Below are 16,462 nucleotides of genomic sequence, written 5' to 3' on the forward strand. Positions count from 1 at the left end.
GTTTGTGATTGGTTCGGGTATCGGTTTTGGGGGTGCGGAACCCGAACCAACCCGCAAACTCGATCATATATTAATTAAATAAAAAAATATATATGGCTTTTCCATTAGACAATGATTATTCATTATTAATATGTTTGAATTTTAATGAGTTTTGTTTTTAATGTATTTGGTTTTTGACATGTTTGGATTATTTCTATTGATGTTACATGTTTATTGTACTTGTTGAATTTTTAAGATAAAAATTTGGTTTTTTTTTTGTATGAATTTCAAAGTCATCGGGTACCCAATTATTCGAACCGAATCAATCCATTCTTAATCTGTTTGGTTTGGTTCGGGTACATGTACAAAAAAATATAAATCCAAACCAAACCAAACCAAATACATTTTGATCGGTTCGATTCTAATTTTATCATAAACCCGAATCAAACCGATTCATGCTCACCCCTAATTTATTTAGACCAACCTCGGACTATTAGTTATTAAACTTTATTTTTAAAATTTTGAAATATTATTTTTTTATTAATAATATTAGACAACTTTAATTTATCTAATGTTTTAACCAACTTGAATTATTGGTTGAGAACAAATGTTAAAAGTTTAAATTCTGTTTTATATATATGCAATAAATAATAATTTATTAGCAAATAATGATAGACTTTTAAATAGAATTTAAATTTATAATGAATTAATTTTTGACATATAGATTATTAAAAAAATAATAATCTAATATTCTAATTTCTAAGAGTTAAAGTAGCAAAAATAATTCCTTCTTGTTTCACATTTATTATGTAATTACGACTTTACAAACTCTCTCTACAATAAATCATTTTTATGAAATTTAATAATACCTTTTCGCTTATTTTATTTCGCAACCATTTTTGGTTTAGTTAATAAAATATGAGATTCATTCTATATAAATGATTATACATCACATTTAATAATAGAAAGCAAACATTATTTTGGAATATATATTTAAAATATATTTTTTTCTTATTTATATATGCTACTTGCTCACTCACCTATGTTAGCACTAAACACTTTAGAGAACTTTTTCTGATAACGATGATCATCAAGAAAAAAGTATAGTGCTGCTAATTAATCATATTCTTCTTCTGCAAGTTCGTTCATTACCATATCTTTTAGGTAAATGTATTGTATTCTCTTTTTTCTTTCTTACAAAACATGCATGGAAGAACTTTAATTTATTAATCATATTTAACTATAGTTCCTTCTTAATCTATATATCTGAAATTGATTATAATATATTTCCTATATTTTCTCGCAATCATAATATATATTTATGCAATCATGTTTGTGATCACTACTACTTAGAAATGATAAAATAATAAAAAAAAGTGCTGCTAATTGATTTTTCATGATTTAATTAAAAAACTTATTTAAGAAAGAAAATAAATAATTTGATGTTTAATTGATGCTGTTTTGCTGCACATATATTATCATGATCTAACACTTTGATTTTAATTGTTGGTGCACCTAAAAAGAAATTAAAGGTATTTTCCACTAAAGAAAGAAGAATCAATGGACTTCTTGAAGCTTTTCATTGTTGCATTAATGTCAGTTCTGAAGCTATTGTTGCTCACCTCTGTTGGAATATTCCTTGCACTTGATAGAATTGACATACTCAATGATATTGCTATGAAGCACTTAAATTCTGTAAGTTTCAATTCATTTTATTTTATTTTCCATTATTGTTATTAACCCGTGTAATGTAGTGTGACATGATTAGAAGTTGATGACTGAATTAAAGAATTATATAATCTTTTATGTTTTAGTGACTAAGATTTACTCATCACTTTCACTATTAGCTCATTATTATTATTTTTTAACTGATAAGCTCTATAATTAGCAAGAGAAATTATAATTATATTTGACCATTATTTATTTTCATCCTTCCTTTAGAACTTAGTAACATATGTTAATCTTTCTTTTCTTTCTTTTTTTTTAGGTAGAAGTAACATGTACTAATCTTAATATATATATTTTAATAATATATTTATTTATTTATTTATTTTAACTCCTTTTTTTCTCTTTGTATAGTTGGTATTTTATGTCTTCACTCCAGCTCTTATTTCAAGTAGCTTAGCAAAAACTATAACTCTAAGGAGCATGATTATGTTGTAAGCTTGTTTCTTTTCTTTTTCTTTTCTAATTTTTTAATTGACATTTTTCTCCATTAATTAATTAATTAATTACTTCATAAGCTTGTTGAATGCTTGTTGTGTAGGTGGTTCATGCCACTAAACATTTTTATTACATATATTATTGGATCAGCACTTGGATGGTTACTTAACAAAATAAGCAGAGTTCCTCGTCATCTTCAAGGAGTTGTGTTAGGGTGCTGCTCTGCAGGTAAGTTCATGTAGGTACTGTGTTTAGAAACTCTTCTCTCAATACAAAATTATTATTATATATTATTTTTTAAATTAACCAAATAATTATTATTAATTTATAGTTTAATTATTTTGTTGGTCCTTATAGTTTTCTCAAATTTTTAATTAGGTCTTTATACTTTTTTTTTTCTTTTCAATTGGATCTTTACACTACTTTATATTTTATAATTATGTCATTTTCATGTCAAAAATATTAAAATTAATAAAATATTTTTCTCAAAATACATGCTGTTAAAGATTCAATTAGGTTTTTAATTATGAATACATTTAATTTGTAAAGAAATATTTAGTTAACTACAATATTTTTTACATTAAAAAGAACTTAATTATAAAATTAGAAATAATATAGAGAGCAAATTATAAATTTAATAAAATTATAGAGATTAACAGAATAATTAAGTTTTAATTTATATATAATCATAATGATTATTGAAGGATATTTTCACAAAAATAAAAGACTAAAAATAGGTTATTTTAGGATTATAGAAAATATATATTTTATAAATAAAGAAGATAAAAGTGTCATTTTTTCTTTATTTCTGAATTTATGTTTTTTGAGAAGACAAAAATGTTTTGTTGGTTATATACCTGTCTCACTAGATAGGTATTAGGTAGGTATGTATTCATTCTCTCTATAATTGTATTTCAAAAGCAACTTTCAAACCTACTTATCCAAAGTGTGGTAGATATCCTCTTTTAATTTATATACTTTCACTTATTAATTTTTTATGAGACCTACCACTTTTATTGTGTGTATTAGAAAAATGAGGCAATAAGTTTGTATTTAACTAATATATATCCCGTAATAAAAATATACTTGTCTAGAATATCTTGAAATTGATTTGGGTGATGATAGATTATGTTATTGTGAAATAAATTTTTAAAATATGTAAAAACTCATGTTTAAGGATTTTAGCCTATGATGTTTGGACATTGACACAGATACAAAATACGACATGACATGACACACGAACGTATAAATTTAAAATTCTTATAAGACATGACATGTATATGTAAAATATAAATTAAATTTTTATTATTTTAATTTTTTTAATTATATAAAATATTTAAAATATTTTTATTTTAATAATTAATAGTATATATTATTTATAAACTCACTTCAAAAATACATATTAAAAATGAGACTGGACATACTGACACGTGATAATATTCAGGTGCGTCTAAAAAAAATTTATTTTTTATTAAAATACGATTAGATATAAAAAATACGCATGTCAGACGAGTGTCATATTTAAAATATGTCTAACATACAAACACAACAACCGAAAAAAAAGTATTCGTATTTCATAAATTTCACCTCTTGAAAGATCATATTCCTTCAAAGAATTGTGACTATCTTTAAATTTTTATTTTCCTTTTAATTAACTCAGATGTAATAGGCTTTTCTCATTGGACACAACACATTTCGGTGGTATTATTCATATTTTAAAGTAGTAAATTTAAATATTAATTATTTTTATAATAAAATAATATACAATTAAATATACGTATAAAACTATTTCTGTAGTTAGTGTATAAAAATTAAATTCTATAAAAAAATTATGCAAACAAATAAATAAATAAACAATTTTACTACATAATTAACAAGAATTCTATCAATTTTTGCCAGCTCTTATTTATGAAGGTGTTTAATGAAAGTGTCTTTATGAATGTATCTTATAAAAGTGCATTTTTTTTATGACTGTGTTTAATAGAAGCGTCTTTGTGAATGTGTCTCTTTATACATGTTAATAATAATTGTAATTAAAATATAATAATTAATTATTATTGACAATAAATTAACAGATATTATATTGATATCCTATACTTATTTCGCCTATGACCATTTAATGTTTATGTCTGCAGGAAATATGGGAAATTTGTTGCTTATTATAGTTCCAGCAGTGTGCAAAGAAAATGGAAACTATTTTGGAGCAAATAAGGATGTTTGCTACAGAAATGGACTAGGATATGCTTCTTTGTCACAAGCAGTATGATTATGATACCAAACTTCAAAAATCATTTGGAAATTCTCATGATTATTATGATCACAAAATTTCCAAAGACATTAAACTTCTCCCTTTGTTTTTTTTAGGTAGGTAATATTTACATGTGGTCTTATGTCTACAACATTATCCGCATATATTCGAATAAGAATTCCACCGTGGCGCAAGTAGATGACTCCGAAGAAAATGAACTAGAAAACATTTCAAGATGTTCCAATGAACAATTGGTTAATGTTGAGAGCAAATCAGAGACTACTCATCATGTGGATCAATTTGAAATAATGGAACATGCAATGCCTATTAGAGAAGCAAAGGTTTGCTTAATTAAATTTGAGTTATGTATTAGTAGTATCTATGATCTTACTTAAACAATTCTAAACTCTTAAACACAGGTAACAAGAATGGGAAATGTTATGAAACAAATGCAAATATTGGCCAAAAAGATTGATGTGAAGACACTATTATCACCTTCAACAATTGGATCGGTATGCCAACAATTATCTATATACCAAGGTTTTAAAAACCAAATCGATCTTCGAATTAGCAGAGTTAGAGATTCAACGGAATATAATAAACTAAGATTTTTATGTATGAAATTTATATTTTTTTAAAAAGTCATTTTTTTCGTGTTGTTATTTTAAATTAAGAGAAAAGGACAAATAAGTCTCTAACTTTTTGTCCTTCGGACATTTTCGTTCCTGACCATTGAAAAATACTTTTAAGTCCCTGACCTTCACAAAATTTGGACGGATCAGTCCTTGAAGGAGGCATTTGGACGGATCAGTCCCTGATGGAGACATTTGGATGGAAGAACTGATCCGTCCAAATTTTGTGAAGGTCAGAGACTTAAAAGTATTTTTCAATGGTCAGGAACGAAAATGTCCGTGGGACAAAAGGTTAAGGACCTATTTATCATTTTTTCTTAAATTAATTAAGACTGGTTCACTAACAATTAATTTTTATCCTGAATTTGACCGATCTGATAATTAGTTTTCGATTAATCAGGTCCAATCAATCAGTTCTGTCCGACTCTCAGAACCAAGATATATATACATGTATACATCATAGAATGTCGTAATGTTGAATTTTAAGATAAAAATTATAGCAATGTCATTCCTTAAAACTTCACTCTCATTGTTATTAACATAATATCATAGAATCATGTTTTCCCTGTTTTTCTTCAACCTGAAAATGCAGATGGTTGGTTTGGTAATCGGTGTAGTCCCTCAATTTCGAAAAGTGTTAGTCGGCGACGGCGCGGCTCTCCGGGTGGTTCAAGACTCTGTAACAATGCTGGGGTAAGAATTCTAAGCCCCACAAAATAAATGAATGAATTAAAAAATAAATAAACAAAGGTACTAGATATTATTTTAATGTAAGGCTGCGTTTGTTTTCGAGAACAAGACAGTACAAGACACTGAGAACAGGACAAGATAAAACACTGATGTACAGAGACACAAAATTTTGTGTTCTTGTATTTTGTTTGGTGATAAATTAGAACAAATTATGAAAATCTAATTTATTCTTTTTTTTTTTCATTCAAAAAATTTGAGATGAAAAATATAATAATAAAAAATATAATTATAAAAAATTAACAAGAATAATAAAAAAAAATGAAAAATAAGTTGTGTTTCTTGTTAGTGTCTCCGTGTCCTTCCTGTCAGGATGGACACAAAATACACTAATTCAGTGTCTCTGGACACATTGTCTCTGTCCATGTCTCCTTTGCTAAACATGATTTTGTGTCTTTGTGTTACTGTGTCCTGTTTCTATAAACAAACGCAGCCTAAATGACAATAATTTTTTGATGTTAAAACCTATTGAATTGAAGTTCTAATCTAAGTTAAAATGATGATGGATGATTTTTCAGGGATGCACTCATTCCATCATTGACTTTGGTACTTGGTGCAAATCTTCTAAAGGGTATAATAATTACTAATTAAGCAATAATAACATGAATTTACTAACCAAAACTTTTTGAAAAATGAATAAAATGACATAAAAACTAAATGATCTTGGTTTCTTCTTTCAGGCTTAAAAGGACAAAGCATGAACCTTAAAATCATTGTTGGAATTGTTGTAGTGAAGGGTATTGCAGTTCCAGCAATAGGCATAGGCATCATCAAAGCCGCGACCCGATTCGGATTGATCAACCCGGATCCGTTGTATCAGTTTGTTTTGCTTCTTCAGTATGCTGTTCCACCTGCTGTAGCCATAAGTAAGCTCTTAAGAACTTGTAATCTTCTTAAAATGTATCATAGATTTTGAGTTTCCAACAATACACACACTTCTAAGTTCACATATGAAACACTCATGATTTCTTATCATACAAGTAACATTTGTTATATATATATATATATATATAACATTTTTATGTATATATCCTCTGTAGACCTTTTATTTTGATTTAATTAGTTTCACCAAATTTTCAATTAGATTCCTATAATTTTTTTTTCAATTGGATCTCTACACTATTTTTAATTTTATAATTAAGTAATTTCTAGTATAAAAAATGTTAGAGTTAACTTCATAAATTGAAGGTATTCATAATTAAAACATATTTAAATCATTAACCGCATATATTTTGAGAGAAATATTCGGTTAATTTTAACATTTTTTTATATAAAAAATAACTTAATTGTAAAATTAAAAGTAATATAGGGATCCAATTGATAAAAACAAGTACAAAGACTTAATTAAAATTTTAATAAAATTATAGAAACCAACAGAATAATTGAACTTTTTATTTTCAGTATCAAAAGTGACTGATAAAAAATAAAAAAAAAGATAAAAAAATTGTCTTTTATACTATAAAAGAAAAATATAGCACAGAGACATATACAAAAACGGATACAAATATCATTTTTTAAACGATTCTTAACATTGAAAAGAATCACCGATTTACAGTTGCTTTTACATTATGGTTTGATCCTTTCATATTATTAACATAACAGTTAATTTTACAGGTTTCTAGTAAATCTAAGTTATCCAGAATTTTTGTTTCTTAGTTTGACAGATACTATGTATGTTTTTATGTGTGGCAGGCACAGTTACTCAATTATTTGGAGCTGGTGAGGGTGAATGCTCAGTAATAATGCTAGCAGCTTATGCTTGTGCCACAGTTTTCCTTACTCTTTGGTGCACATTTTTTATGTGGCTTGTACTCTAAATTCTTTTTTATTTTTCTATTTCAACATTTTTCTTTACAATAGACATTAGAAAGATAATTATTAGAAGAGTAGTATATCACTTTTTTATGTAACAAATCCATATTAGAAATCATGTTATTATTGGATGAAATAAAAAAAAGTAGTTTGCTCAAAAGTCTACATAACCATAAAAAAGAGCTATGTAATTTTAACAACTTGATTCTAACAATAATAAACAAGTAAATTTTGAATGTAAAAAAATGATTGGACTTTATACTTTTTTATTTGTTTATTTAATATCTAGAATTTTGTCTGAATTGACTCGGATACGATTCGAATCGAACAACTAACTATAATAGATGAATCTCTCAACAAAAATAAATATATTTATAGCCTTAAAATCAGAATCTTATTTAAGCAACTCCAAATTATTTACCACTCAAACCAACTTCTCTTTAATCTTTTACGTTTACATTGAACATAACCAATATTACAAAAAAAAATGCTAAAGAATTATCAAAATTTATTATTTTTAATTATCAGTTAACCATCGATCTTATTTAAGGTACTTCAAATTAGTCTTCTACTTTTACACTGAAACAATATTACAATTTACAATATATACAAAACAACACCAAATATATATATGAACCCTTCTTTTGAATAATATTATCACATAGATTATGAAGTATATAATATTATATGGACATGCTTCTTGCCCCATTTGTCAGTTTACTTGTGACTCCTAAAACAATATAATTGTTAATTTGTTATAATTAATTAACCACCACCTTATATTTAGTTATTTACATACAAACACAGATTAAAATAGCTACTAATTAGTTATTATATAAAAATACGTATTTGATGTTTATAAATTTTTTTACACAATTATACTATATATACACAAAAAAAAATAGTTATTAAATTAATCATTCATATAAAATATAAGTTAAAATATAAAATACATATTAAAAATAAATTAAATATCACATATATTAATAAATAAATATATCGTAATTAATTTAGTGGTTAATTTTTTATGTGCTAAGACTTTGAAATTTTAAAAATTAAATAATAAATTATTTGTAAATTATTATATTTAATTATAATTTTATTTTCAAAAAAATATTTTTGATTTTTTTCAAAGAAAAATTGACAAGATTTTCGGTTAAAGGCTTCTATTTATTATTATATATATAAAATTCGTCACAATATTTTTAGGAAAAGTTTAGGGGGTCAGCAATTTTGTTGAATTTTGGCCAGCATTTAACCAGTAGAGAAATGTGAGTCATTGGATGAAATTTCACACCAATCTCACACCATCAAATCATCATTGATGGCTAGTTGATGACTAACAATCACAAAAATTGTTGGCCCCCTAACATTGCTCATATTTTTATTATGCAGCGAAAGCGTGGTGGGCCCATAACCCACAGATCCAGAATCGAAACCTGACTCTGATAGCATGAATCATTAACACATAAAATTTTAAAATTTTTTATTATACATTTAATTATTCAGCCATGACAGATTTAATTTTTTATATTATGATATTTTTATTATTTTATTTGTTAAAAATTGTTTGGAAAAATATATATTTGTTTGAAAAAATATATAATCACTATTTTTTAGTGTTTGCGAGTCATTTTTTATTTTTACTTTTTTGTCCAATGAAAACCTACATTCTCCTTCAGAATTTATATACCTATTTATGAAAAATAATGAATTGAATATTGAGAATAATTATTTTTATATTTATTCAAGATATAATTAATATTTCATATTTTCAATTTATTTTTTGGGGGGTTTATATAGTTTCTCATGATAACAAAATAAGTTTAATTGATTAGTTCTCCAAAGTATAAGCAGATAGATTAACATATACACAACAGTAAAGAACAAGGTATGTTGCTTCACAAGCTATTCCATGCCAAGAATCATTCCTTCCTTAGCTTCAACTCCAAAAGTGAAGATTCAATCTCCCACTTCTTTATTTTCCCCACAAACCTTGATCTCTTCGATGTTTGAATTTATCAATAATATTGCATACTTGATTGCCAACATCATCATCATAAGGAACAACATGAGTTTCTTAGGAGGAATGAGATTTAAAGGTCATTCATCTATCTCTTTTAATTTCCTTTCATTTATTTTACTTTCTTTAATTTGTTTTGTATGACAATACATGACACCTTGAAAATTTTATACATACAAGTATATAATCTAAATCAGTGATAGATATTAAATGGTTTAATTATTCTGTAAATCTTTATAATTTTATCAAATTTATAATTAGAATTTATATTTTTTTTCAATTAGGTCTCTACACTGTTTTAATTTTGTAATTAAATTTTTTTCATATAAAAAATATTAAAATTAACAGAATATTTTTTTCAAAAAATATACGATCAAAGATCTAATTAACTTAGGTTCTTAATTATAAATATCTTTAATTTATGAAAAATATTCAATTAATTAACTCTAAATTTTTTTATATTAGAAAGAATCTAATAACAAAATTAAAAACAGTGTAAGAACCAAATTGAAATAAAAAAAATAAAAAATCTAATTAAAAATTTAATAAAATTATAAAGACTAACATAATAATTAAACCATATTAAATTATGAAAATACTAATCAATTTACAAACCATGCAACAGATATATATCATAAATAATGGTTTTTTGTATTATATTATACACTAAATAATAAATATTAGTGCTTTTCAGAGTTGTCAACAAGCCAGATATTGAGTTTGATAACAGATAGATTCTATGACCAAAAATTCTAATAATGAAGCTTAATCCTAAAATATAATGCATGTACTATAGTTTTGAAATAATAATACACATTAATTTCTTTCCATTGTGTTGTTTTCCCAGAAAAGTTTTCCCTTTTTTTACATATTACCTATATATTTGGTTAGTTTAATTTTGTAAACTCGTATATCATATACTAATTAATTAAATCTGTACGCTTTCTTAGCTTATATTATTATTCTAAACATTTTATTTTGTTTTTTCAGCACTATCAACGCGGCCTTACCCGGTAAACACTATGATGTTCCTCCCCAGGACCTTGTAAAGGTTAGTTCTTAGGCCATTTGTATTAGGAGAAAAAAAAACTATATTAAAATTAATTAATATATATTTGTATATAAATATATATTATAGTAAAATGAAAAAGTACAGTGACACGTTAATTAGTATTAACTTTGTAATATTAATGTTGCGTACAAAGAAAAGGATGATCCTTTTATTTTGAATTTCTTGAATGAAACCTTCCTTAACTTTCACTTAGCTTTCACCGATTTAAAAAGAAATTACTTTTAAAATTTAATTTTGATGCACTGTTAATGTAAAAATTTTTATACATTCATTTAATTACATAATATTATATTAATAAAAATAAGGTAAAAATTTAGGCAAAGTTGACTTTACGTAAAGTTGATATCTGAGAGCTGTTAGATGATTTGACTAAATTTTCATTCAACGACTCTCAAATATCAACTTCATGTGAAATCGACTTCACCTGAATTTTGACCTAAAAATAATTATTTTTTACATTGACAGTGTGAATAATTGTTCAAAAACTAGTGATTATAAAACGTTTTATAATGTCAGTGCATTAAAATTAAATTCATTAAGGAATAATAGAAATTATGAAACTGTTTTTTTTTTTCAGGATTTGTTCGAGAGTTGGAATGCAAAAGCAAATGAAAAAGAAAGGAAGGAAGTTTTGAGTTCATTCATGAAAAAGAATGTAAAGATAAACAAAGTAGATGAGTCAATGATAATAACAGCAATAGTAGCACCACCAGCAGCCATGGTTGTGAAGAGAACAGGACAAACATTGCCACAACTAAAACTCATGAAATCAGTGCCTGATGTTGTTTTTGTTCCATCATTCACCGTTGTGGCACTCATTGCTGTCAAGATCGCAAGAATGTTGTTCATGAAAAAGACAATACCACCACCACCACCAAAGGAAGAACAACCTCAAGAGGAACAAATAATAATAAAAATAAACATGCAACTGGCTATTATTGTGAAGAGTGTCGAATTGTGCATCACTGAGTTATTTTCACATTTGAATGTGTTCTTGGTGTTATGATTTCATGTTATGAAAGGATGAGTTACAAATGGAAGAGGGTTGTGATTATTTTTATCAAGTAAAATTATCTTTTATGTAATTAAGTGCATATGCTTAGGTAAATGTAATACTATATTTCTTTTTCTAAGTCAGGAATTTTATTTATTGGAATAAAATGTAAAAGTTTGATCTAAATGGGACAACAACAAAGAAAATGGTATATCACCATATGAATTAATATTAATATCTAAAAGATAATAAAATACATGTTCATAGTGAAAGTTTAGAGACTGCATCGCCCCACTCAAGCCATAGATCTTCTATCAGTAATATTTTTTTTAAGAGAAAGTATAGGGAGCCAATGACCTAAGCGTACAATATGTACAATGAAGGTTTAGAAAGTATTAGAGATATGATTATTAGTGTTACATTGTCCTATCAGGTTATGCTTTTGGGATGAGTAGTTTCAGGACATGGTATTAGAGTTCCAGATCTGAAAGATCAAGAGTTCGAATAGACTTAATTTATTTAAAAAAATTGAATACTTCCATTTCTTCATTCTTTATTTTAAAAAAGCTATTCCACATTCATATTTAGTACTCACATTTTTTCACAATAATGCACAACACACATATTTTTCATGTCAAAAAAATGAACCTCTTTTCGCTGCCAAAGTAATTTCAGCGCTCGTCACCATTTTGTCCTCAAAGATCCTTTGATTTCTCGTATTCCAGTTTTTTTTAGAGAGTAGTAGTAAAGAGGTTTTTCTTTTATTTTTCAACCGAGTCATTTGTTTTTTCATCATTTTCAAAAATTTGAGTGATCGCCACGTAATGTGGACTTCAATTTTATTCCAGATTTGTTGGGATTCCATTTTCTTCGTCTGCTGTAATACTATATTCTATGTTATTTAATGTAAAAATAATTTTTATCATTTTTATTACTTATATATTATTATCTTTATTCAGAATCAAATATGTGTGTAATACATTGCTACTGAAAATATAGATGTTTTTCATTTATATGAAATAAAAATTCTTAAAATTAATATTAAATAAACATGACTTTTTTATTATTAGAAAGAGATAAGTTTAAAATTAGACGGTCTAATTTTAATATTATAAACTTTTTATTTTTTTATTTTGTGAAAACTAAAATTGGAGGATCGGTCCAATTTTAATTAAAAAATTCAAAAAACGTAAATTATCAGAAGGTTTACTTTTTTATCTTTTAAAAAATTAAGTAACACAAATAGCTATGTCCGATTTATGCTAGGACCATTTTCCTAGTGAGAAATCAGTGCCTCCAATTTTAGAATTTTAGAGTGGGATAAAGCATCTCTAATCACCATGTTGAGGTGATACATTCCAAGCACCACTATCCTAAATAAAATTTTCGGCTTTTAAAATGATATATGTAATAAAAAACCAATAAATAAATAAATCCATTCACTTATTTATAAATTATTCTTTTACACATTCTCACTGCTAATTTTCTTTTCTATATATCATTTATTATCATCAACCATCCACCATAGTTGTCGACTACTATCGCGTTAGCCATAGTAAATTTTAAATCATAAATTATAAACTCTAAATTATAAATTTTAAATAATAAACCATAAATTCTCTAAATCCAAAATTTAAATTTTAAATCATTAATCTTAAATTATACACCATAAATCAATTTTGTCATATTTTATTTTTAAATATTCTTTTTACTTAAATTTTGTATTTTTATTTTTTAATTTTAAATTTTTGTTATATTCATTTATTTTCAATTATTTACTAATTTTTAAATTAATTGACTAAATTAATATTTGTAATGACTCCCTCAAATCTTTTCAAAATCAAAATATCCATAAACTTGTGCATAGGTTTAAGATTTCCCGGTGACAGCACATGTTTCTGTTTTCAACAGTAAACTAACTATAAAGGGCGCGAGCCACCCTCTGTAACCGTAACACGCAAAACGATGTCAAAACAGCAACGGTTCCTTTGGACCGCCGCCGAAAGAAAATGCCTTTACATTCTCCAACGGAACACTACCACCTTCTCCACACTCCTCCAAATCCACGCTTTCATTCTCCGACATTCCCTCCACCACAACCTCAACCTCCTCGCCAAGTTTATCACCACCTGCTCCTCCCTCGCCGCTGCCACCGCCTCCCTTTCCCGCCGCCATGCCATAGTCCACCTCGCTCGCCGTTTCTTCGACCACACACCCCACAACCGCGACGAGTTCCTATTCAACACAATGATCAATACCCACTTTGCAATTCGCCAACTTGTTGAGCCTTTCGCTCTCTATAGGGACTTTGCTAGAACCAGAGGTCTTGGATTTGAACCCGGTGGATATACCTTCACCGCAATGGTGAAGGGTTGCACGGCGTGTTCGGCGAAGAAGGAGGGGGTACAGGTTCATGGGGTTGTTGCGAAGAATGGATTTTTCTTGGACTTGTATGTTTCTACTGCGTTGGTTGATATGTATGTGAAATTTGGGGTTTTAGGATGTGCTAGGAAGGTGTTTGATGAAATGTCTGAGAGGAGTGTGGTTTCGTGGACTGCAGTTATTGCTGGATATGTGAAGTGTGGGGATATGAGTGAGGCTAGGAAGCTTTTTTATGAGATGCCTGAGAAAGATTCTGCAGCTGTTAATGTGATGATTGATGGGTATGTGAAGTTGGGCTGTATGGATTTGGCTAAGGATTTGTTTGAAAAGATGGGTGATAAGAATGTGATTTCTTGGACTAGTATGATTTCTGGTTATTGCCATAATGGTGATGTTGAGTCAGCTAGATTGATGTTTGATCTCATGCCGGATAAGAATTTGTTCACTTGGAACGCGATGATTGGGGGGTATTGCTGGAACAAGCGTCCTCATGAGGCATTGAGGTTGTTTCATGAGATGCAGTCGAGTGCAGTGGTGGAACCGAATGAAGTGACACTGGTAAGCATTCTTCCTGCTATTGCTGATTTGGGTGCTTTGGATTTGGGTGGCTGGGTTCATAAGTTTGCCCAAAGGAGGAATCTTGATAGATATACTAATGTCCGCACTGCCCTCATCGATATGTATGCAAAATGCGGTGAGATCACAAAGGCAAAATTGCTTTTCATGGAGATGCCTGAGAAGGAAACATCTTCCTGGAATGCTTTGATTAATGGTTTTGCAGTTAATGGATGTGCAAAGGAAGCATTGGAGGCATTTGCAATGATGATGCACGAAGGTTTTGAACCAAACAAGATAACTATGATCGGCGTGTTATCTGCTTGCAGCCATTGTGGTTTGGTGGAGGATGGAAGAAAATGGTTCAAAGCAATGGAGAAATTCGGACTCACACCTCAGATTGAGCATTACGGTTGTATGGTTGATCTTCTAGGGAGGGCCGGATGCTTGGACGAGGCTGAGAAATTGATTTGTACCATGCCTTACGATGCAAATGAGATAATATTGAGTTCTTTCCTGTTTGCTTGTGGTTACTTTAACGATGTTACAAGGGCTGAGAGAGTGCTACAAGAGGCGGTGAAGTCGGGGAAGTGGTGTGTTGGAGACTATGTGATGATGAGAAATTTGTATGCAACAGAGCAAAGGTGGAGAGATGTGGAGGATGTTAAACAAAGGATGAAGAAGGGAGGATCATACAAAGAGGTTGCCTGCAGTGTCATTGAAGTTGATGGTGGCTTTAGAGAGTTTATAGCTGGTAATAATTATTTGCATTCACATGTAGAAGATATTCAGTTAACCTTGGTGCAATTATGGGGACACATGAAAACTGAAATGACCTATTGAAATTTGAGATATGCTTTAGAGAACTAAAAGGAGGGGAGGTGAAAATGGAAGTAAAGAATTGAAACTGTGACAGGACAAATAGTCGATTAAGTTGAGAACTGTAGCTCCTAATTTAACCACGTTAAAGATTTGAAGAAAGCACAAGCACACATGAAATTTAATTGGAATATTATTTCTAAAGCTTGAGCTATTAACAACTATGTTATGTCCTGCCAAGTCTTTTTAAGTGACCACTGGCCAGATATGACCATTCCGATGGTAGAGTTGTGACAAAATTTTTTTGGTGACTAGAGAGTTGTGACAAATGAATGGTGTCAAGTATTTTCTGCAAGGAATTATTTGGCTATGTTGAAAATTATGTTAATAGACAGATTCTTTTGGGGTGAAGACGAGGACAGCTACTATAAGAGTATAGCGAATTCAATTTGATATCTTTGTATAAAGAAAAATATTTTGTCCACTTACTCTGTCTTCTGTCCTTATGTGCTGAGTTGATGCATATCTCTTTACTATTGGATAAGATGTAATCTTCATCTTATGCAAATCTCATATTTTGTCTAATAAGAAAGAGATACATATTCACTGAATGTTACAAAAAGCTAAAAATAATATATAAAATAACAGTTTAGAAAAATTATGATAATATTTTGCCTCGTTTTGGATTCTGCAAATTTAGAGGAAATTTTAGATATCTAAATGCAAGATACTAACCATCATCAAAAGGAATGAGAGTTTGAATCTTCTGAAGTATATAAACCTGAACAGTGCAAGTTTGATATGTGATAGTCCACTCTTTCGGTTTTATCACAATACTTCGGTAAATTTTATGGCCCACCGTGTCTATTAAATGTCATTGTCACTGCTTAAATAGTAAACCATACTTCATTGGGAGAATTACTAACAGCAGCAATGCAACATTGGAAGTTCAAACCAGGTGACATGGTCTCAACTCAAACAATATAAAGACATGCAATGATATAATAAATGACATGATGAATGCATAGAAGCATAG

At 28.1% G+C, this 16,462-nt stretch overlaps 3 protein-coding genes across 3 annotated transcripts; all 3 read left to right on the top strand.

The window, feature by feature from the left end:
- The first annotated feature begins 1,044 nt into the window (after window positions 1–1,044).
- LOC107486149 (protein PIN-LIKES 3-like) lies at window positions 1,045–7,688 on the top strand. The gene is made up of 11 exons (XM_016106701.3): window positions 1,045–1,143; window positions 1,503–1,674; window positions 2,059–2,138; window positions 2,246–2,370; window positions 4,278–4,402; window positions 4,507–4,731; window positions 4,810–4,902; window positions 5,615–5,715; window positions 6,288–6,340; window positions 6,450–6,635; window positions 7,462–7,688. Exons 2-11 carry the CDS (start codon window positions 1,540–1,542, stop codon window positions 7,584–7,586), a joined length of 1,248 nt encoding a protein of 415 aa, XP_015962187.1. The 5' UTR covers window positions 1,045–1,143; window positions 1,503–1,539; the 3' UTR covers window positions 7,587–7,688.
- A 2,697-nt stretch (window positions 7,689–10,385) lies between these two features.
- LOC107486119 (uncharacterized) lies at window positions 10,386–11,682 on the top strand. The gene is made up of 3 exons (XM_052260708.1): window positions 10,386–10,399; window positions 10,595–10,655; window positions 11,254–11,682. The coding sequence occupies exons 1-3, from the start codon at window positions 10,386–10,388 to the stop codon at window positions 11,680–11,682; spliced, it is 504 nt and encodes a 167-aa protein (XP_052116668.1).
- Window positions 11,683–13,548: 1,866 nt separating this feature from the next.
- Window positions 13,549–15,892, top strand: LOC107486148 (pentatricopeptide repeat-containing protein At2g44880). Its single transcript, XM_016106700.3, has one exon. It carries the CDS (start codon window positions 13,636–13,638, stop codon window positions 15,448–15,450), a length of 1,815 nt encoding a protein of 604 aa, XP_015962186.1. The 5' UTR covers window positions 13,549–13,635; the 3' UTR covers window positions 15,451–15,892.
- The last annotated feature ends 570 nt before the right edge of the window (window positions 15,893–16,462 follow it).

This window comes from Arachis duranensis, chromosome 4 (assembly GCF_000817695.3).
Source record: "Arachis duranensis cultivar V14167 chromosome 4, aradu.V14167.gnm2.J7QH, whole genome shotgun sequence".
Lineage (NCBI taxonomy): Eukaryota > Viridiplantae > Streptophyta > Magnoliopsida > Fabales > Fabaceae > Arachis > Arachis duranensis.